This window comes from Candoia aspera, chromosome 9 (assembly GCF_035149785.1).
Source record: "Candoia aspera isolate rCanAsp1 chromosome 9, rCanAsp1.hap2, whole genome shotgun sequence".
NCBI classification, from domain to species: domain Eukaryota; kingdom Metazoa; phylum Chordata; class Lepidosauria; order Squamata; family Boidae; genus Candoia; species Candoia aspera.
In genome coordinates this window covers 13,024,982-13,047,769 of record NC_086161.1, presented here as the reverse complement: position 1 = coordinate 13,047,769, position 22,788 = coordinate 13,024,982, and the positions used below count along the sequence as shown (strand labels likewise).

General features: G+C 41.7%; 1 protein-coding gene across 1 annotated transcript; it reads right to left on the bottom strand.

Moving 5' to 3' along the window:
- Nucleotides 1-2,593: 2,593 nt before the first annotated feature.
- On the bottom strand, nucleotides 2,594-22,649 carry SLC18A1 (solute carrier family 18 member A1). The gene is made up of 15 exons (XM_063311370.1): nucleotides 22,496-22,649; nucleotides 21,451-21,802; nucleotides 19,050-19,108; nucleotides 18,006-18,089; nucleotides 17,236-17,328; nucleotides 15,260-15,349; nucleotides 14,941-14,984; nucleotides 14,556-14,616; nucleotides 13,625-13,720; nucleotides 9,674-9,752; nucleotides 9,028-9,079; nucleotides 6,551-6,614; nucleotides 6,055-6,174; nucleotides 4,507-4,640; nucleotides 2,594-2,707 (listed from the first exon to the last, which is right to left on the bottom strand). The coding sequence occupies exons 1-15, from the start codon at nucleotides 22,635-22,637 to the stop codon at nucleotides 2,594-2,596; spliced, it is 1,584 nt and encodes a 527-aa protein (XP_063167440.1). The 5' UTR covers nucleotides 22,638-22,649.
- Between the last annotated feature and the right edge of the window lie 139 nt (nucleotides 22,650-22,788).

Below are 22,788 nucleotides of genomic sequence, written 5' to 3'. Positions count from 1 at the left end.
CAGTCCTCTGCAATGTGCTGGAAAACCAGTTGTGAAACCTCTTCTTGCATACATCCAGAGATGGAGAACCCTAAACCTCTATAGTTAGACCGCAACATTTTGTCTCATGAAGAATTCTGGAAAACTCAGAAGTTTGCACTCTCTTTTCTGCCATTTTAATTCCAATAAAGTTATTAATTAACTGTGGATTTTGAATTAAGCTGTTCTCTTTTTGTACTTGATTAAGATCTCCCTGAGTTTGCTTGCTTGCCATTTTTTGCATCCCTCGGCATTTGCAAGTCCTCATTTGGCTAACAATCATATGCAGGTTTATGTGAGTAAATTCCATTGAGCTGCTTGTGAGAAGACCTACAGGACTGAATAGCAAGGGGGAGATTTTTGCAAAGCAGTCCATTACAGAGAAATAAACTTTACTGAATTCCATCTATTCCTTTATATATTGCACAAAACTCTGGGTTGTTTTATTTTGGTTTATTGAATAAACTTGGCTGGGATCTCACAAGACATTAATCCATAAAATATGATTTACAGTGAACAACAGCTGGGATGATACAACACAGGAAAAATACTTTTACACTGGCTTTAAGCCTGTTTGAGGCTTAATTCACCAAGTTACTGTAATGTTCCACTGAGAATCGGGAAATTGTTGCTAGTTTTCTCAATTTTTTTGTCAATTTCCAGCCATCCAATTTTAGGGAGACCTGTTGACAAGAATAAACTGCTGAAAATGATGATGATCCAAGGTCTGACCAATCCTGATCCTGTCTTTGGGCTACAGAGTACCTTTAAATATTTGAATATCCTTTAGGAATTCTTAAAGATTAGTTAGAAGTTGAGATTCCTCTTTTTTTTTATGCAGCAATAGCAGGAGAGCATACTAGAGAAACTGGTATTTTGAAGAGTAGCACGCATTTTTAAATGGAAGAGAAGAAAGTATTACTATGCCAGGTCCCCTCTAATATATTTTACTGTGGTTTTGTTACCCAAATCTCTCTGTTTCCAGATTCTGAACTCAGCAATTCCCTCACTGCAAGGTGAGTTTCCATGTAGCTCCCTTCTGTTTATTCAGACATATCCTAGGCCACCTTTCCTCAGTCAATTGTCCTTCTGCTACACTGGACCCACAGGTTCAGCCATGCTGGCATTCTGAGAATTGTAATCCAATACATCTGGAAAACACCAGGTTAGGGAAGATCTCCTAGAAGATTTCTTACAAATTCCAGCCAGGTTTTTTGCAATGTTTGCTCCTCACCCAGCTTCCTGCAAATGTTATCCAGCTAAGCATTAGGCTGACCTTTGCTGCAAGGTTCCCATGTGATTTTGTTATTCAGACACCTTGTTGCTTTTTGAATCCATTCATTGGAGCAGGGTTTCTCAACCTTGGCAACTTTAAGATGTGTGGACTTCAGTTCCCAGAATTCTGGGAGCTGAAGTCCACACATCTTAAAGTTACCAAGTTTGAGAAACACTGCACTGGAGAGACAAAAGCCATTGGCTGAGGGGATTCACACATGGCTTGTGTGCTGGGCCTCTTTCTCCCAGACTCTTCCCCCTTTGGAACCAAGCAGCGTGAGTTGGGGTCACCTGATATTCTTCTTTTTTCATGGCTCAGTTGCAGCTGACTCAGCAACAGAGAGAGGCCATCATCTCCTGGCACAGACGTGGGTGGGCTTCTTGTCCCTCCTGGTGCAGTTGTAGCCAAGTCAAGTTCACCAGAACTCCAGAGCTCGGTATTTATTGACGTGCATTAGGAAATCACAACCCAAAGAATACCAACAGTGGTTTTATGTAACAACAGTGTTCAAATCGCCTTACATTTCTTTTTGCCTCCCTCCATACGTAAGGAGCTGCGTCACCACTCTCTGAAGGAGCTGGCCTGTTTCCACCCACCTTTTGTCAACTTACAAACACCCATGGAATATATCAGCAGCTTGAGGGGAGATCAAGTCAGAAAGGCTGCCTCTAACATGCAGGTTTGCTTCCAGCATCAATTATACATGGGCATCTGCAAGGAGAGTCAAATGATGTGCCTGTGCCAGGCTTTGCACCTCCAGCATTTTGAAGAATGACATCATGAAGCACATGTTGTCACTGGGAGACTATGACAAATTATGGCAGGTGCCACTCCGCCAATAAATGTTCGGAGCTGGGCTGGGCTGTAGGATTGATTGGGAAGTGAACACATAGCCCAGTTCCAGACTGTTGACGAAAAAATAACACGGATGTGTAAGAGCTGAGCTCAAATTGAGGGCATTTTTCCCTTTTTGCAGTGCAAGTTTTGCTGTACCACCAAGAAACATGTGGAGAGCGGCATGCAAACTCCTGTTAAGAGCAGGGAGGCCGCTGGGAATGTTAAGAAAAAGTTATGCCATCAAATATTGTTTTGAGATGAAGGAAGAAAGGCATACAAGTAGTCCTCATTTAATGACCATTTGTTTAGTGATGGTTCAGATTCACGACGGTGCTGAAAAACCAACTTACAAGCAGTCCTCACACTTATGACCATCGCAGCATCCCCACTGTCATATGCATGGTACAGTTAATAGGAGGAGATTTGGAAGGGAGGGAACGAGGAAGAAGTGGATCCCTCTTTCTATAAATCAGTCTCGTTTTCTTCATCGCTGTTGTCTGTGAGTGGAAACTCTTGGAGAGCCTTTTGAGTGATGTAGCTTCTGGACTGCGTGGAACACTCCTGACTTAGAATTGCCTGAGAGAGGGGACCAGAGGGAGGGAGAAGGGAAGCAAAAGACCAGCATGAGCATCATTGTCACACCCAGTGATAGCAATCCAGAATCTGTTTTCCAAAGGACCTGCTGTGGCATCTAAAATGCTTCCTGATCACTCGTTTCCTTCAGCCCACTAGAGCTCTCCCCCTCCCCCCAAGGGAACTGATAAAGAAGGAGAGAACTTGTACCCTATGTCCAACAAGGCAAGACAAGATGCTTTGGTACAGTCATCAGTCAGCTCAAAAGGAGAAAGAAAACAGAATGTGAGGCAGCAAAAAAACCCCACAGTAAAATCCAATCAATATCAACTTGATGTGGTCATGTGTGATGTCTTTCGCAAATAGTAAAGCAAAGCCTAGCCACGTTAAAAGAAAGAAGCTCACATTGATTGGATAATATTATTAATTAATAATAAAATAGATTTGGGTGGCCTGGAAACTCCAACTAGATGGGGCATTATGAACTGCAACTGGGCATCTTGATAATAGGAATAATAGAAAAGAATGTGCATTCATCTTTCAGGAACCCCTTCATTACCGGAACGCCTTTGTTCAAAAGGGATACCCTGTAATTTCCCCATGAGAACAGCTATGGGGAGGACATTAAATCTTGCCAGGGTTAGGACTCTTCTGAATGTGGGAACTGTTGTTTGGTTTAGATATCTAGCCAGCTTGAAAAATGGTGAATGATTGCCCAGTAACAGCTATCTGGGTACAGCACCCAAGTCTAATTGGGCTTCCAAATCCTTGGCATGCTGTTTAAGATACTTAATATTAAACAAGTATTATTAATATTTGATAAATATTATATGAATATTTAAGAGAATATTTATTGAGAAGCATACTCTTCTCAGCCCCATTTGATGTTGGAATCATCTAGTAGCCTGATGTTCCATTTTAGAGATCCTGCTTCTCTGAAGAACAGTCCAAAAATACACTTTCTATCTGAAAAAGTGGCCAACTATTGATCCAGCAAGGGGCCTTTCCCCACTGCTGAGCTGAAGTGCTCTCTACCCCTCCTCCGTTCAGCAGAAAACCATACTGGCATTAAATTGGCTGTCTCCACTGTTAACCCCTGCCCTTTTTGGTGGCCACCTGTCTCAGTCACTGTGGCACTTTCCTTCAAGCCATTGTCATAATAAGAGGAAAAATTCTACTTTCACACTGGAATAGCTAAAGAATACTTAAGTGTCTCTGATTCATGGACTGGGGACAAGATGAAGACCTTGTTATGGTGAAAAGCAATTTTCCCAGGGCATTTTTATGCCCTGAGTGGGAGCAGTAGAGAGAACACCAGCCATCCTTTGGATATTTATTATTTATTTCCCTTTGGGTTCAAACACCAGGCACCCACCCACCCCAGTTTTCTCCAAACTCACAATCTTCTCCTCTTTGGCTTGGTTGGCTGTAGAAACCAACAAAGAGGTGCATAAGCCAGGCTGATTCCCACAGTGATGATCATGAGCCACAGGAACCCAATCACCCATACTGTGTACTATCTACTGTGTGCTTTTAGTACTATGGATCTCAAATACTTCCTTTGCTACCCACTAGGCATCCACTTTTCTACTTGACTTCTTTTAAAGTTTCTCTTAAAAATTTCAGCAGGGAATGGGCATCCTGGAAAGCAACTCCTCCCCCCAGACCTTTTATGGATAGACCTCAAATTACATTATAAATAAACAAACAAACAAACAAACCATCCTTTGGACATTTATTATTTATTTCCCTTTGGGTTCAACCACCAGGCACCCACCCACCCCCATTTTCTCCAAACTCACAATCTTCTCCTCTTTGGCTGGGGGGCTCCGCAGAAACCAACAAAGAGGCGCATAAGCAAGGTTGATTCCGGCAATGATGACCATGAGCCATGGGAAGCCAATTGCCCGTACTAGAAAGCCTCCTGTAGAGGGACCTGTCAAGAAGAATGGTAACATTATTCTGAACAGAAGAGCCATCATTAGTTTAGTCAATGAAAGAGGTCCATGAAGGCTGTGCAGCAATTCTCTGCTTTTAAAATGAGTTTCCCTGAAACCCCAGACAATTTTCAGATGTTGTTGCTTGTTGGCTTATTTTTTGGTAGCAAAGAGAAATTTAAAAGATGAGAAAAATGGATTTTTAAAAAATCCACAGAGTGGATTTAGGGTTCAGGATTCTCTCTGTTTCTGATCTTAAGAGAGTGAATGTCATGATTTATGGGTCCAGGGGAAGATGTGATGGTATGTGAGAAAGACCTTGGGAGACTGGGCCAAGAGAAGCTGTCAAGGGAATGATCAGATAAGAGACGGCATAGCCTGTAGATGGTTAATGAGTGGGGCAAGAGGCTCAGAAGAGACCCTCCCTAGTTTCTTGGGCTGTAAGGCAGGGAGGGGATAATTGTACTTTCAGATTTGCAAGATTCTGTCAATGCGGCTTTACAATAAAGTAGAATTAGCTCATCTGGTTTTGATTCCTATCTGGTTTAGCCCATCAGCATTTATGCGTTGACCAGAAGAATCAAAAAATTGGGAGAGTTGTAAAGTTGCTGAAGTACAGATATCCATGGAGTTCTTGGTGCTCTCTGAGCCTTGTTGTTTTCTTGCAGATGTCTGCAAGAAAACAACAAGGCTCAGAGAGCACCAAGGACTCCACAGTTCAACCCTGAGCTACAAATATTCGCTTCAATTGGTGCAAATATCCTTTAGGAACTCCTGTATTTGAAACTGCCACTATAGATTCCACCCCAACAACTTCCCCTCTTCTCACTGAGAGACAGTGACCTAGGCATGGAGAGACCCAGATTCAGTCTGGGAGCACCTTGGCTGACTTTACCCATCCTTACACTCCCTCTCTGCCCAACCTACTTTTGTGGGGGAAAACTGAAGGAAAAAGAGCACTACCTGGGTTACTTTGAACTCTTATATGAATGACAGGATGTAAACCTAACAAATAAATAATTAATAATAATCCTCACATCTTTGTATTCCATGAAATTGCATCTGATCAATTCAAAACTTACAAACTTACTTCTAACAAATTGAACCTCTCTCCCTGTCTCTGGGTATGTGTATGCAGTTAGGTCCAGACTTAATGATGCATGCAGTAGACTAATTAAAATCAATTTTAAAAATTTAAGCATGATAGCATTCTGTGCTGATTGGAATGAGTCTCCTTGAAGCATGACTAAGTCTGGCTCATGCATCCATCCTTTTTCTGTCTTGCATATGTGAGAAAGAGCTTATTTTTATAAATAAATAAACAATTGATTGATCAGTCTCCCAGGAATTGCCAGCATACAGATGCAACAAAAACTGTAATGTTACATCACCATGATGCATATTAGTCCATACCAATAGCGAAGCCCAGACAGAAGGCCACGTCAGCAATGGCATAGACACTGCCATAAACAGAAGTATGGCGAAGATCTACCAAGTATCCCATTATAGGCATCATTGAGGAATCCACCATACCTGTCCCCAAAATGAAACAAAAAAGATCTCATAAGAAATGGTATTTCATCCCCCATTCATGTTTCATGAACAACAAGCAAGGATGCTTCCAAAATATGATTGTGTTCTGTATGATTGGTATGAAATAGCCATCACAAACAATCAGAAATGTACATTGTTTTTCCATTCAGTTTTGAACCTTGCTAGAGTGTCTCTTCCCCACCCCATAGAAAAACCTTCTGCCAAGAATTGACATGCCCATAAAATCACTCAGCTGAGCATGACTCCACTTCTTTTTATGAAACAATTCAGTTATATCTGTACCACCGGTAAAACTGACTGAAGGTAATTGTGCTGAATGGTTTGGTGCAGAATCCAAAGTCTTTGAAAATCTTACCAAGGGCAAAACCAACCCCACCGTTGGGTCCAATCAGTCCATAGATATTCTGAGCCAGGGGCATCTAGGGTGCACAAGAGAGAAGGTGGATTAAGGCTCAGAAGAAGTCATAAAAGTATCTCTTATTTTTGGTGAAAACTTAAGACAGCAGAAATATGGATGCAATATTCAACCATTAGGTAGAATGACACATTTCATTTAACCCATCATAATTATGCAGGCACCAATCATGAGACTTATGATTTAATGCACCTGACTATCAGCAACATCATGTTGCAGCTTGCAGTGCCAAGTCCCAGCCAGCCATGTCTTCTTCTAGGGATCCATTCTGCATCCCAAATTTTTGAGTTTTCCCCCAACAGGTGATCTTCTAAAGCAGTGTTTCTCAACCTTGACAACTATAAGATGTGTGGACTTCAACTCCCAGAATTGCTGGCTGGGGAATTCTGGGAGTTGAAGTCTACACATCTTAAAGTTGCCAAGGTTGAGAAACACTGTTCTAAAGCCACTTGCCAAACTCATTGGACTGGTTGGTTTTATATGCCCCCAAAGCTTTCCCACTGTCCCCAGGAAGCATTGGTGTTCTCCCAAACTTCTTATCTTTGAACGCTTTTTTGTAGCTAGATTCACATTCCACAAAATTGACAATTTTGTGCAGAGTTTTATAAAGATTTCCTGTGTTTGGGATTTTCTTCTATATTTCTGTGAATATTTCTATTACAGATTATCCAGTGCAAGTTCATTCCCTTGCAAATGCAGGATCCTTCCTCTTTTTTTCAAAGCCTCCCATGCCATGCTTGAGAAAAAGCTGTATTCAAAAAATTGTTCTCTGACATGCTTCTACAAATCACAACTTTAAACCAAAATCAAGCCTAATCAGTATAATACTGTGAGGCTCTGCTCACAGTTACTCATGCCCTGGTCATTTCCTGAATGGACTACTGTAACACGCTCTACATGGGGCTGTCCTTGAAGAGTATCTGGAAGCTTCAGCTGGTGCAAAATGCAGCAGTTTGGGCAGTTATGTGTGCCCTAGAATGGCACATGTTACACCTCTGCTCCGCAAGCTGCATTGGTTGCCAGTTTGCCTCCAGGTGCTGGTTTTGACCTTTAAAGCACTACGTGGCATGGGACCAGATTATCTAAGGGACTGCCTCTCCAATTACATCTACCCATCCCATCAGATCCAGCAGGAGAGGTGTGTTGCGGATCCCATCTGCTAAGGAGTTCCATCTGACGGGACCTAGGAGATGAGTCTTTTCTGGTGTGGCACCTGCACTCTGGAACATCATCCCCCCTGAGGTGAGGTGAGCCCCAACCCTTAAGGCCTTTCAGAAAGCCTTCAAAACATAGTTTTTTCATCAGGCCTGGGGATCCCCTGGCAGCAGAGAGCCCATGCATTGGTTGCACCACATATAACATCTTAATTTAACCCTCTTGCAATCTTGTTTTGACTTATGTTAATTATTTAACCATGTTAACATTTTAATTTTTATATTCTGTTCTAATAGTTGGTTTATTGTACACTGCCCAGAGTCACCTTGTATGAGATGGGTGACTATATAAATTTGATAAATAAATGAATACCTGAACCGCAATAGCTTTCTCTGCACAGCACAGGAGCTTGTAGGTTAGTAAAACAGGAAATCTCATTTGAAGAAAATCTAGAGTCTTCAAATGGCTGGGCTCATGCATCATGCCAAGGTATGATTTGTTTAGCCATGTTTAATGAAACAAACTATAGAGTCAACTACAAAGCATGGCTTACAAACTATAATTAGTAGATTTGCATAAGACACTAAACTAAAACAAAGCAAAACATCTTAGCTTAGTTAGGGTTATATCCTAATCAGGTCAGATTCTGGTTACTTTGAAAGAGTTCACTAGGCTAGTACTATGAAGGTCCAGGGAAGAAAATGGTGGGGCAGGGCGGGGAAAATCACAGATGAAATGGGGAAAAATGAGGGAGGAAACACTTTTCCTTAATTTTTCCCATGTTTTTCCATTGTTTGTGAGGTGAAAGGTGAAAGGTCCCCTGTGCAAGCACCGAGTCATGACTGACCCTTTGGGGTGATGCCGCTTTTGCAATGTTTTCTTGGCAGACTATAGTGGGGTGGTTTGCCATTGCCTTCCCCAGTCATCACCTTTCCCAGCAAGCTGGGTGCTCATTTTACCAACCTCGGAAGGATGGAAGGCTGAGTCGACCTGAGCCGGCTACCCGAGAATCCAGGTTCTGCTGGGATTGAACTTGGGTCATGGGGAGAGTTTTCGGTTGCAATACTGCCACCTACCACTCTGCGCCACATGTATCTTCTCTCATCACATGCAGAATTCTGTTAGGATCCACACTGCAATCTCCCTATTCTCTTTGACATTCCTGTCCTACCTACAACAATGCTGGCACATATTAAGCTGGAATTAGGACTCTTTGCATGATTTCTCCATTTGTGGGTCATGCAATATGTTGCCATACTCACACAGAGGAGGCTGACTCCTATTACCATCATCCCAATCAATGAACACAGCCACCTGCCAAGAAAGGCAATGAACAAATAGTATCAACAGCTCTGAAGACCGTTTGAACCCTTCATCTTGCAAATTCAATAAAACCATCAATATTGGAATGCCTTTGTAGACATCAGCAATGGACTCCCCTGTCAGAAGTGTCCTGAAATACCTGCAGTAATTCTCTTTGGAACTCAGCTGAGGAAATCTAGGTCAATAGATAGGTAGAATAGGTAGGCAGGCAGGCAGGTAGTTAGGTAGGTAGATCTTTTATTACAGGCACAGCAACCTACATGAGATGAAAAGCAGCTTCTGCTAAGCTAAAGAATTCAGGATAGATAGAGGATGGATGGATGGATGGATGGATGGATGGGTGGGTGGGTGGATGGATAGATGATAGATAGATAGATAGATAGATAGATAGATAGATAGATAGATGATAGATGATAGATGATAGATGATAGATGATAGATGAAACTGGGTTTCTTTCTCCTGCCTGTACATCACAAAGGAGACACTCCCAAAGAATCATTCCCTCCCCCATGACCACACCATCAAAGCTGCAACAGTAGCTCACAGAATTTCAAGGTTCAAAAACCTTTGAGCTCCTCTACTTACCGCCCTATCTTATTGGCCAGTATCCCAAAGAGATTGGTCCCAATGAGATAAGAGATACTGGCAGGCAGAAAAGCTACCCCTGCAAAACAAAAGCGTATCAGTCTGAAAGGAAGGCACAAATAGCATATCCAAGGACAGGAGTGCCCCCCGAGCCTTTGCTGATGATCCTATTGTGTATATACATACATAAATGTAGTCTGATGCAAAAGATACATTTGTTAACAAAAATAAGGAACCAGTTTGTCACTACAGACTGTCCTACAAATACAGTGTTCAGTTGGGACTAGGCAAATGTATGGAGGACAGTTGTAACAAAAGATATTGAGTGTGATATTTCAACTCAACCTTTAGAGGCAGCATCCAGTTGCTAAGAGATAGCAACTCCCTGCCTGAACTGCAGAACCTACCTAGTACTTCATAAAATCCGTTGTATTCAAAACAAGCTTCATGGTCAGGTCCTTGCAGGCATTGACCGATATTAAGCCCATCCCTTCCTTCCTCATTTCAACTTTACACTTTGCACCAACAGAACAGTTATTTGCTCTTCAGTTATAATTAAACCCAAATCAAATATTTGACTGGCTGTTGCTTATCATTAATTTATTCTCCTGCAGATGACAGATGTTATCACCAGCAACTCTGTTTGCCTGAATGGAACACAATGGGTTATAGAAACTCAATCATTGGTGTTTAATTTCCTTTGACTGCCTTTTTTACTTGTTTTGCAAGTCCTCTGGGGAAATCCATGTTCTTTCCATTTTGCTAAGAAACACCAGGTTAAGCAAATTAAAAAAAAAACCTTGTATTAGTTGTTCAAAGCTACTCAATATGTGAATGTCAGCCATTGGTCTCATCCTGCTTTTACACGATATCTTTTCAATGTTTTATATTTCATATGGAAGATCCATTGTATATAATTACAAGTCTTTTTGTACTAAGGTACAAACAAGAATGTTCTAATATTGATAATCTGTGAATTGGAGATCCTTGAATATGAGATGAAATATGATTCTCTTACAGCTGTGATGGTATCAAAGTGCAACTCCTATTTTCCCCATCCATTGGCCATATTGGCTGAGGAAGATAAGAGATATGAGCCAACACATCAGCAGGGCACTAGATTGTGGGAAGTTATTCTAACTATTCCATGTTATTAACACCAAACTGCAAGTTGGAAAGAAATGTTGTTCCTATGCAAGAACTCTGTGTTCACATATGAGTCACTTTTAAACAACACGTTAACCTGAACTAGAAGTTGCTAAGGATTACATGAGGTGTTTACAAAGGGTGAGACAGTATTCTTCTAGCCAGGAGGCCAAGTGTAAACTGCCAGTGGTTGCGCTACATGAAGATGAAGAAAACCATAATCTTAACCTTCTGGAAAACACATTGTAAAAGGCTTTCTTCAATGAGTGTCTCTAAATGGGACTAAATCTGGATCCACCCATTGCTGTTTCAATTGTCCAAGTGTAAAACAGAACTAGTACATGTTTAGCCTTTCCTTTCTCCAAGAAATTCATTCTGGCCCCACTCTCATTCTATCTTCACCCCTCACTTTGTGGATTAGAATTGACTAAGAAAAAAAAGCTGGCTCTGGATCACTCAGCAAACAAAGTGACAAGCAAGGATTTGGACCTCTGTGCAGGAAACACCAACAAGGTGTTACCCCAGGGCCAGGAGGTTCTGCTGGTGATGCGTCTTTGGTTTAGGGTGTTGTTGTTTTAACCAGGGTGACATGGGTTATATGTTGTGGTGGTGGCCTCAATCTTTGTACGCCACCCAGAGTCACTGCTGTGAGATGGGCAGCTTTATGAATCAAGCAAGCAAACAAATAAAATGTGCCTGTAATGCACAAAGCAGGACCTGACAGGAAGATGATAAAGCATTTAGCTCAAGAACAAAGCCTTAATCCATTTTTTCCCCTCAAATCTACTCAGGAAGGGAAAAACACCTGGAAGAAAAAGCTTGAGAGGACTCCACCATGATAGACGCTTTCAATTTCTGCCATATCTTATCCAGCAAGTCGTCATTTTGGAGCTATCCAAGGTCCTGTAACACCAGCGTTATCAGCTACCCTTAGATGTTTAATGCACTGCATGGATTGTTCCTTCTGGCAATGACCAGAGGAACAGCTCAGATTCCCACAGCTTGGGGACTCACAGATCTACTGTTCGCATTTTTTTTTAAAAAAAATCAACTTAGATTCTGCCAAAGACATTCAGGATAAAACAAACATGCCATGCACAAGTGGAGCAAAGCATTCAACCTGTTTTAAAAATTAGAGAGAGAAATGGGAGGAGGGGAGGCTTTCAGTTTCTGCCAAGGGATATAAAAATAAGGGAAATGGATATGGAAAGAGATAACGGGATGCTAGGACAAAACTAGGGAGCACAGGTCTAGAAAGACTGTGGGGAACTTTGTCTTGCATGGATGTTGTCTCCAGTCTCAGAATGGGCGACCCTTCACCATCACCACCCATATCTTCTTCCCATCCTCTTGACAACAACCTCACCCATCTCTGCCTTGCTGTTTTTGCAGAAAGGCAAAAAGGAAATGGCAAGGCGTCCTCACAGGCCCTCTATCTTATCAGGGGTTCCTCCTGGCTGGCTGGTTAGTCAGCCCTTAAACTGATTAGCAGTCCTCAGTCACTCTGCTAAGCCCAGGTAGCAATTCAATTGCTGTGGCAGAAAGTGTCACTGAGAGCATTGTTCCTCCACAAATTTAATTTCAGTGCCTTTTACAATAAAAGTCAGCTATTTCATCTCATTATCCCATCTCCATGGTGGCACATAATTGCCATGTGCTGAGTCACCCACCCTCTGCTTCTAAAGAAGCTTTTTCTTTAATCAGTAGGGAGCTTTTCAATAGCCATATGCCCAGCTTTCTCTCTCTCTCTTTTTCTTTCTCTCTTGAAGGTATCAGCTTTCACTGATAGATGAAGGAAGACCCTCTTTTTATATAATACTGTACTAGTCATACACATCAGCACACATGAGCCTATGTGTGGTGCTGCCAAGGTGAGACTGAAAGAAAAGACAGACAGCTATGAGTCTAGGAATCACAGCTGAGAGACACACAAACCCACACTAGCAATAGAAAGATTAGCGCAGTTCAGGCAAAGCTACAGCCCAAACAGGAAGTTTATTATAGCACTTCCTGTCCAGAAGCGGCTAATGGCTAACCTGCATGGAGAGGTCCCATTTGGAGCCTGTTTCATATAGGAAGAAAGACAGGGTTCTTCCAACTTCCTCAAAGCTATACGTCAAAGATACAACAGAGTACCAATCCCAGAGTTCCTTTACAATTTCCCACTGAATGCTTTATATTGAACAGAAGAGGAAATTGTCTTTAGAGCTCATGAACAGAGCTCTTCTCATTTTAATTAAATATAATTGAAATTAAAACAAATCTAGATTAACTCCTGACCCCTCCCCTCCCCCCCCTTTTTTTTTTTTGAAGTGTGGTCTCCAGCTTGCCACTCAAAGACCAAGTCCAGTCCAAGGAACACAAATAATTTTGAAATCCTGCTCTGCTCGAAAATATTTTCTGAATTTTTTATTGCTGTTTATAACTTTAAAAAAAACTACTACTGTACACAAACTACTGTTCTGGAGAGAATTGCTACAAGAAGTGAGGATTATCAGAAAATAGGAGGGAAGAAGAAGGAGAAGGAGAAGGAGGAGAAGGAGGAGAAGACCAAAACCACCACAGATACACTTAAACCTCCACAGTGCTAGTTCCTCTGAACTAGTTCCTGAGAAACTATGATTAAAGCGATTAGAGTACAATTGAGTTTAAACATATACAGTTTGCATGTTAGCTAATTCACATTTCCAGAGTCTAAACAGGAACCAGAACTATTAATTTTTTAGATAAAGACCAGTAGACAGACCCACATATTTTATTACCATCCAATAACTGTGAAGATCATTTTTTTTAAAAAAAGCCTACCCAACTGCCATTCTGGGGAGCACATGGTTTGTATCATCCAAATGGGCAAAGTGGCCTCTAAAATAGCAACTCCCATGTTTCCAAAGCAGATTGAACCTGGAGGGAGAGAAGAGATGTAGAACTTCCATAATTTTTCTTGCAATTAGCAGAGCATTGGCTAGACTCCCACCTCAGTTATGGTTTGCAGTTCAGGGCACCACATCTGAAGAAAGATACAGGAATGTGAAAAAATCCAGGTGGGAAGAAAGGCCCTATGGAGGATTGGGAGCCTAGAAGCCAATCAGAAAGAATAGATGGAATTGGGTGTGCTTAGACTTGCAAAAATCCAACTGAGAGTGGGCATGATAGCATTTGTCAAGCACCTGAAGGGGTATCACAGAAAAAAAGACCGAGAGCTGCACCCTTTACCCTAGCTAAGGTGGGCCAATGCAAGATATTATATGAAATAATGCATTTCAGGAAGAGAGATTCCAGCTGAAGTTTAGGAAGAACTTCCTACAGATTCTTCTATTGGTTTGACAATGGAACCTTCTACACAGCTAGAATGTGAGCTCACATTTCCTGGATGCACCCAAACAGAAGTTGGACAGCTATTAATTTGGAAACCTGCACTGTACTCAGTGGCCTAAATACCTGCTTTAGACTCTCTGATTCTGCATTTGCTGTATGGGGCAATAAAAAGAGTAGGGTGCATTTTGCCTGGAGAGATGTCAAGCCATCTTCAGGTATATGACAGCCAACCATGCAGGAGATGGAAAGACTCATGCTCTGGTGTTCCAGCAGGCAGGACCAGAAACAATGAGCAGTGCTGGTTGAAGAATCTTTAGAAGAATATTTTCTAAGCCAACTCCGGTTCCATAGAAGCTAAGTTTGGATGATTGGTATTATAACTTCAAGACCGAATGCCTGTAACTGAGGCAGGAAGACATACCTGCTGCAATCAAAATATAGGGATCCCACAACAAGGTCAAGAAGGAGGTTCCTTTGATACTCTGGAAAATACACAAAGAAGGCAGAAATGCTTCAGAGAAAGAGAGAGAGATCAGCTGGGTTTTTTTGCACAAAAAGAGGGACTGCCTTTCAAGCAGGTTTGGGAGTTCCTATATTTTTACCCTGAGAAAAATGCTGGCTTTACTCTTGATTTTGTAACTCCTAATCTGATATTTTAGATTAACATTTTTAAAACAATTGTTTTGTTTTGCATTTAAAAAAAATAAAAGTAAACAGATGTGTAGATCCCTTCCATCAACAAGCAGGGTAAAACATGTTTTAGTACATACATAAAAAGGAAACACACATGGGTATTTTTGCCCTACCTCTGGTGAAATCTTTGTGGGATGCAGGATACAAAGTTGCAGAGCTAAAACAGAAATATCATTACTATTTTTTTAATGTTCAGAAATACCTTCCCATCTTTCCTACTAATTACGTTCAACCTTACTTCAGTTCCTGTTCTCTGCTTCAATAGCTCAGTTCTCACTTGATGCTGCCATCTCCTTAGCACATTTTCTAGGAATTAAGCCTCACTATGCTCAGTGGCGTTTCCTTCACAGAAATATGGGCAGCCTGAGCTATTTTTCCCAGCTCAAAGACTCAAAGTGGGCCCTGATCTGACCACTTCAGAGGATGACTTACCTCCATCCAGGAGAGCTAAAAATGCCAGGATCAGAAAGGGAGATGATTTCCCAACGAACTCATACATCACACTTCCAAACGGAGCTCCAACTGCAAAGAAGACACATCAGTAGTGCTAATGTGAAAAGGGACAAGAATAATAGAACCAGAGCTATAAAGATGAATTTGGGGTAATTTGCTTGGCAAGCTGCTCTCCTTCTGCTTCATTTCTGCTTCCTAGGCCATACATCCCAACCACTTTACTATTTCCAATAGTGTCGAACCACAAACAGCACATCTTCCTTGCAGGTTCTGACTGAACTTGACCATAAAACCAATCAACTTCTGCATCAATGGGTAACTTAGACAAGGGTTGTCCACAAAGTCTAACTGATGTTATTTGGTCATTGATTGCGTTATACCCAAGAACTGTCTTTAGTATGTCCTTCTTGATGAAAGCAACACTGTTCCTTCTTTGTTTTTGGTTTTTGGTTTTGCCCTGCATAGTAAACAATGTGCTCTTCCGACTGAAGGTTTCCAGTTCCAAACTATCTCAGTTCACTGATACCTGTCAATGAGTGGTCAATTCATTTTATCTCTGACTGTGTTGAGCTTTCCCACATTTACGCTTCTTACATTCCACATTCCCACTGCAATTCTCTCTTTGCAGCTTTGGATTTTCTCTTCCTGCATAGCAACGTTACCAACTATATGCATCATAAACATCATTAATACTCTGAAAGATCTTCAGCTGTTCCACAGTAGCATGTTGAGTGCCATCCAACCTGAGTTACGACACTATATTGTCAATGAAGTATTACATTGTCTAGTGTTATGGAATGTGTCTCTGAAAGGGGAGGTGATGTGGTGGATTTCGGCAGTGCCACTGGTAGTGTTGCTTTAGTCTGGCAAAACTGATGTCGGGCCCAGCCCAAGAACAGCCAAGAACCAGTCCAGCCAAACTTCAGTTCTTTATTTGCTCACACCATATAGACAGAATCTTGCCAGACTAAAGCTACTCTCCCTCACCTAAGGGGAAATAACCTGGAAAGGCTCTAGGGCAGGGCTATTCTGAACCTCTTGGTTTTCCCACAACTGCCCTCTGGACTGTGTTTCCTCTTAGCTCCTTCCCCTTCTTGGAATGTGCTCCCTCCTTCCTGAGAACCAGGGGCACTGCTGAAATCCACCACGTCTAGCCATGTAGTTTTCTTGGTCAAAGACAGGAATGATTTACCATTGCCTTCTCCCACACAGTTTGAAATGATGCCTTTGCTGTTGTCACTAAAGTGATCACCTACTTCCAGGATCTGTCATGAGTAAGGATGGCGAGCAGGGGGCTCCCATCCAGACTGTCAAGCGCATGCGTAGCACTGATGAATTGTTCAGCCATTCAAAGACACACAGATCGGGACCGCCTTAACCCTTGGGGGTTATATGTCTGGGTTTTTCCCACGCTTCTTCAGTTTGTTAGGATTCCTGTTAAGTACTAGCAATAAATATTAGAGACCAGTTCATTGTCTCAGTGTGTTTCCTGGTTGTTAGGACAGGATCTTCCTATATCATTGCTGCCAAATATAGATCCCTGCTTGCTTTAACTGGGCAACTAGGGTGACCTTCATGCCTTGGGTGACCCTGTTGGGAGTATATACTTTTGAAGTTCACTCCCAATGTTCTTCACTCATCCCCTCCCAGGAACACTGCCCCTGCTCTCCACTAGTAGTAGCAGTACTTGAGAGGGACTCTACAATATGCAGTTATACACTCAGCAATAATCCATAGTAGACAGTGCTTACATGCAGTCACCCATTCAGATATAGATCGGAGTTTTTCCAGCTTAGCTGTTGGAAAATGTCTTACTTGCTGCCAGAGAACTACAGACAAAGCCAACCGAACAATAAACAGAATCCTAAAGGGAAGCAGCTGGAGAAGGAAACACCACAGTGAACTCTGCATGAGTTCATATGTGCCCTAAACAATGTAAGCGTAAATGTACTCACCAAGCACTCCCAAAGCCAGCCCTCCTAATGCTATTCCCATTGCATTTCCCCTCTCACAGTCATCGGGGTACACGCTTGCAAGCATCCCCAGACCTGCAGGCAGAGAGAGCAAAGCCAATCGGTTTTGAGTTGCTGGAAATAAGCAACAGACTTGGGTTAGTAATAGCATCATTGTACTGTGCAGAAGTGAAAGACAGAGACTACATACTGTACATATGGAACATGGACACATTCACGGTATCTATGGAACTCTTCTTTTCCCCTGTTCTTCACTATCAGCTATTGCTTGTAGAAGCTGTGATTTCATACTGTGATGAGTGAGACAGTATGTTCCCCCAATGCTGTATTTGAGATTTTCTGTTTTGTTTGTTTTATAACCCAAAACTTTTCAACTTAATAAATAGATTTTCCATGTATAACTTCAGCATCTTTCCATTCACTCCAGGGTGTGAAGCAGAACCGGAATAGAAATTATACCCTACAGTAGGCTTATCATTCTTGGTCCTTGTTTGAGAACAAGGAAGGCTGTTTATCAGAGTGAGTGAGACCTTTGGTCATCCAGCTGAGTGATGTGAATAGCAACAATCAAGGGCTCCGGATGTGCAACTTTCCCAACCATCACTGGAGATGCCCAGGTTTGAACTTGGGTTCAGTGACTTTTGCTGCTGCTTTCCACTTACAAGATGCGAAGAGAGAAAAGTGCCTTCCGGGTGTTCTCCCAGCCATGCATGATCTGTGGCATTGCCAGTAATACCTGCCAATGTGTTTACCTGCAACAGATGAGCAGGCAGAACCAAAGCCTTGCAGTGCTCGAGCGATGAACAACAAGGTGAAACTCCTTGAAAAAGCAAACACTAAAGGAAGAAAAGTACAGAATTGGATTACTGGAATTATGGATGCTTTCAGATAAGACTTTTGGGGTGAAGTGGCAGCCTCATTGCTACGTGATTGCAGTTTATGAATTGCTCTGATTTGCCAGAGCAGTTCATGAACTGCAATACATTTATGTGCCAAAACCTGCATTTTTCAAATGTTTTTTGATAATGTTCAGAACAAAAGAAAAAAGGTATATGAAGGGAAGTGAGAACAAAAATCTATTATATTAGGACAAGAACACTTGCAAAACATATTACATAGGGGGGAAAATCACCGACAGCAATGCAGATGAGAAGAAACGCATACACTGAAATTTTCATGCAGTTTTTAAAAATAAATTTGCAAATCGATGGAAGCTTAAGCCAATACTGATTTTATGTTGGGAAAATGAGAAACCAGGTAAAGCAGAAATTGATAGTTATGCATTCACTTCAATAGATTAATTGAATAATAACAGATTTATCAAATAACAACAATAATGATCAATGTACATATAAGGACACAAGGGACATTTAAATTCTGCTTGCACATTATTTTATTGAATTATATTACACAAACAATAGCAAGATGAAGCAAACTGGGCTGTTCTAATATTTTAGATTTAAACTCTCAGCATCCCTAGCCAATATAACTAAGGCAGAAGATATTATGGGTTTTGGAGCCCAAAATATTTGCAGGACACCAGATTGCCTATCCCAGAACCAAAACTACCCAATATTGTTCCAGGAAGAAAACACACATTTTCTGTAAAATTAGAGAACAAGTTTCTGTATTATTTGCATCTCTATTCTGTAAACCATAGTTGAATGGGATGAACAAGGTACTGTTGTACTCTACTCCCATGTGTTCTAGGGAGCACCACCAATAGTAAGGAATGATTGGTGCTGGAGTCCAACAGCATCAGAAGAGATACATGTTGTATAGGTGTTCATACTCACAGAGTGTAGAGACGAACATAATAACAAATCCAAGAAACATGGGGATATGGTATCCTATCCTACATGGACCAAAAAAAATGGTTTTGAGTAGTGTCAACAAGTGAACTCAACACAACTCAACACAACACACAACACAGGCTTCTTCAAACAGTTCTTGAATGAGAGAGACAAAACAAAGCCATTTGAGGAACCAGAAAATACAGCCATTTCCCACTGTGTGTCTAAACACCCATCATAGCAAGGGACATAATTTTCATTTCCTGAAATCCCTAGATTGATGCAATATCAGATCAAGTGGGGTATTGGGGATGCTTTAAAATGGCAGGTTGCAGTTGCCTGCTTTAGTTGCCATTAAGCCTGTCTTCTGAGACTCACAACTGTTGCGCAGCACCATAGAGGCCATGTTGCAAACATGGCAACTGTAATGGGAAGAAGAATAACCTTGAGGAATAGGAGGAAGAGCTGCAAGAAAAAGGTCAGATAAAAGAAATCTGAGTCCAAGGCAGAAATGTAGTTTGAGAAAGTGTCTCAGACAGGACCCTCCCTAGTTCTCACTAAGAGAATGGGAGGGAAGGGAGAAATGTATTCAGACTTGCAAGATTCTGTTATTGTAACCTTATAATAAAAGTAGTATTAGCATTCTTAACTTTGGTTTCCTAGTCTGGTCTACTGTGAAGGACTGACAGCAACACAGATCCAATCATGCTTGCCCAAACAGTTCTCTATTACCAGAAACTGAGGCATGTGGTTTTGTTCCTATGGACCAACAGTGCTGTTAGAGTTGGTCCACAGACCCAGCAACATCCACAGTAAACTATGATGATGCCAAAATGACACACATGTCACAACATCCTCATACAAATGCCATGGTTATGTATTTGTGTCCTAATGTCTGATGCAAAACATGGCATTGTTGAAGTCATCACCTTTGATTTGTCATTTACACACACATACTGATCCTCCTGGGCAAGTGCCCATGCGCAGGGCAGATGTGTGGGATCCCACAGTTTGGTGGGCCCTCAAGCTTGTATCCAAAAAGTGGGGTGGATAGACAAAAGCAAGTAGTGCCTAGGGAATACGTGGGAGAACCTAACAGGTTTCTTCCCCCACCTCCTAGCAATACCACCCAGGTGTATAGGGGTTAAGGTGTTAGACTTATACCAGAGAGATCAGGAGCCCTACCACAGAATGAAATTATTGCCCCTCTGCTGCTAAACACACCTCTACCAATAATTAAATAATAATATTAAATAAATATTAAATAATATTAAATAATAATACTTAACTAGTAGTTAAGGCACCATGCTAGAAACCAGGAGACTGAGAGTTCTAGTCCTGACTTAGGCATGAAAGCCTGCTGGGTGATCTTGGGCAAGTCACTCTCTCTCAGCCCAACTCACCTCACAGGGCTGTTGTTGTGGGGAAAGGAGGAGGAGGAAGGAGGATTAGGTATCTTCCCTGCCTTGAGTTATTTGTAAAAATAATAAAGGCAGGATAAAAATTAAATAAATAAACAATAAGGCATTGTCAGCAAGCCAGCGGCAATATGTTGCAAACGATGGGAAATTCCATTTCCAGACGAAACAGGTTTATTTCACTTTCTGCATTTTCAGGGCTGAGTGGAACACACTTTCCTGTCTTCCTGCATTGTGGGCATTTAAAAAACAATAACTGGAGCATCTGCTTGCCTTCTCCTTTACCTCCCAGATTTAGCTGAGCTGGGGAGAAGCACCAGAATGATAAGCTAGATTGCCATCAAGCAACAATAGGCTCAGGACCGGCCTATCGAATGTTCATCAGAGTAAGCTAATCTAATGGCAAGGGAGAAAGAAGGTTTTAGAAGCTTGCCATCAACCTTCCAGGCTCCACCCTGTCTCTTCTCAACCCATTCAATCTGCAGTTAGTGAAGACATTGTGGAGGAAAAGCAGGCTGGATATACTGGACTTTTTCTTTTCTTGTGTGTCTTCGAATCAGTGTTGACTCCTGGCAACTGCCTGGACAAGTCTTGCAGTTTTCTTGGCAAAATTTCAGAAGTGGTTTGCTATTGCCTCCTTCCTAGGGCTGAGAGAGAGGGACTGGCCCAAGGTCACCCAGCTGGCTTAAGGTTGTTTGTGCCTCGTCACCTAAGGCAGGACTAGAATTCAGTGTCTCCTGGTTTCTAGTCTGGTACCTTAACCACTAGGCCAAACTGGCTCTCACTGGGCACTGGGAACACTTTGCAAATTGAATGGGTTGCAGTGCAGCAAGGCTTCCTGGTTCAAGTCAGTTCCCAGCCATGAAGCTCATTGGGTGATTGTGAGCAAGACCCAGTCTTTCATCCCAACCTATTCCATGGGTTGTGGTTGTGTGGGGAAAACCAATGGCTCTGAAATCAATTGGCTTGTTTAAAAGCTGGCCTACCTGTTGGTCAAGGGTCCCACAAAGGGATTTGCTATGAGTTGCATCAAAGCTTTTGAGGCGAAGAGCAGCCCAACACGAACATTTTCATTTGAAAGAGAGTCCGTCCCATCTGTACAACTATGGTTCAAAGCAGCCATAGGGAAATGCGGGGCAACTATTCCTTCTTGGCTCCCATTGGCACCAGCCAGAGCACCATGGCTTGAGGTCGTCACAGTGGTATTGTCATAGTCCAACAAGCCTGAGGCATAGGGATCAGCTGAGAAAGGCACAGGAGCTATCGGAAGAGTGGCCTGAATTGTGGAGTGGCTAGTATTTTTGTGGGTGGCATATAGAAATGAAGGGATGATTGGCACTGAAAGAAAGAGAAGAGTGAGGTAATATTGTCCTGCAAAAAAATTTTTTCTTGCTTTTTCATTTTTATTTTGTCTTAATTTTATCCCACTCTGCCTTCTACCAACTGCCTTTTTATCTACACACATACACACTCAAAATATTCCAGGGCAGTCTGATTGGCTTAGGGGTGATGGCAGCCAAATACCATATATATTTCCAGATGAGCTGAGAATTTTAGGTGCCAAACTGCACCCAAAAAATCAGGTTTGGCTTATCCACAGATGAGTTTATCTGTGAGTATATATAGTAATACTTTTTTAAAGTACAGTACTCATGTCTCCTGTATGTACTTCTGTATAAACCCATCTGCAGATAAGTGGACTCCTGAATTTTTAACCAAAATACCATGAAAAATGCAGGTCAGCTTATCTGCTTATACACAAGTATATGTGGTAACTAGTAAGCTTATCTTCTAAGACACAAATATATATGGTAACTAATATCACTCCCACTAGGCAGCCAATATTATTTTTTCCAGAATGCCCTGGAATGATGTAACATCAGGGCATTCTGGGTAAATTTAATGGCTGCTACCAAGAGGTGGCTGATGAAATAAGTGGTGGCTGTGAGAGAACACATTACAAAAGCAATATAAACCCCCCACATTTAATTAAACTCTAAAGAGGAATAAGCAAACCAAAATACTACATACCCACAACAGTGAACAGCATATTGTCTACCAGCAGAGCAACAAACACAACCAGTAAAACCAGTTTCCGGGATTGTCTTCCCTCTTTTAACCAGAGCCATGGAGCACATTCTGTTTCTAGCTTAGGAAAGAGTCGAATCTTCATCTTCTGGGTTTGTTTTCAATGCTTCTTAGAATTTATTTTTTTCTGTATCCTGTAAGATAAAAATGTTGGCAAAATGTCCATCCAAACTCCAGCGTCAAAAATACATCTAAAAGGACAAGTCCAGAATCAACATAAGGACAACCTCCTTATG

Excerpts from the sequence above, each read along its gene's own strand:
- SLC18A1 (XM_063311370.1), bottom strand. The coding sequence starts at position 22,637 with ATGAAGATTCGACTCTTTCCTAAGCTAGAAACAGAATGTGCTCCATGG. Across the intron at positions 9,080-9,673 it reads CTGGCCAATAAGATAGGGCG|GTGGCTGTGTTCATTGATTG; the intron begins GTAAGTAGAGGA and ends CTTTCTTGGCAG. Across the intron at positions 6,175-6,550 it reads TGGGGTTGGTTTTGCCCTTG|GTATGGTGGATTCCTCAATG; the intron begins GTAAGATTTTCA and ends TTTTGGGGACAG.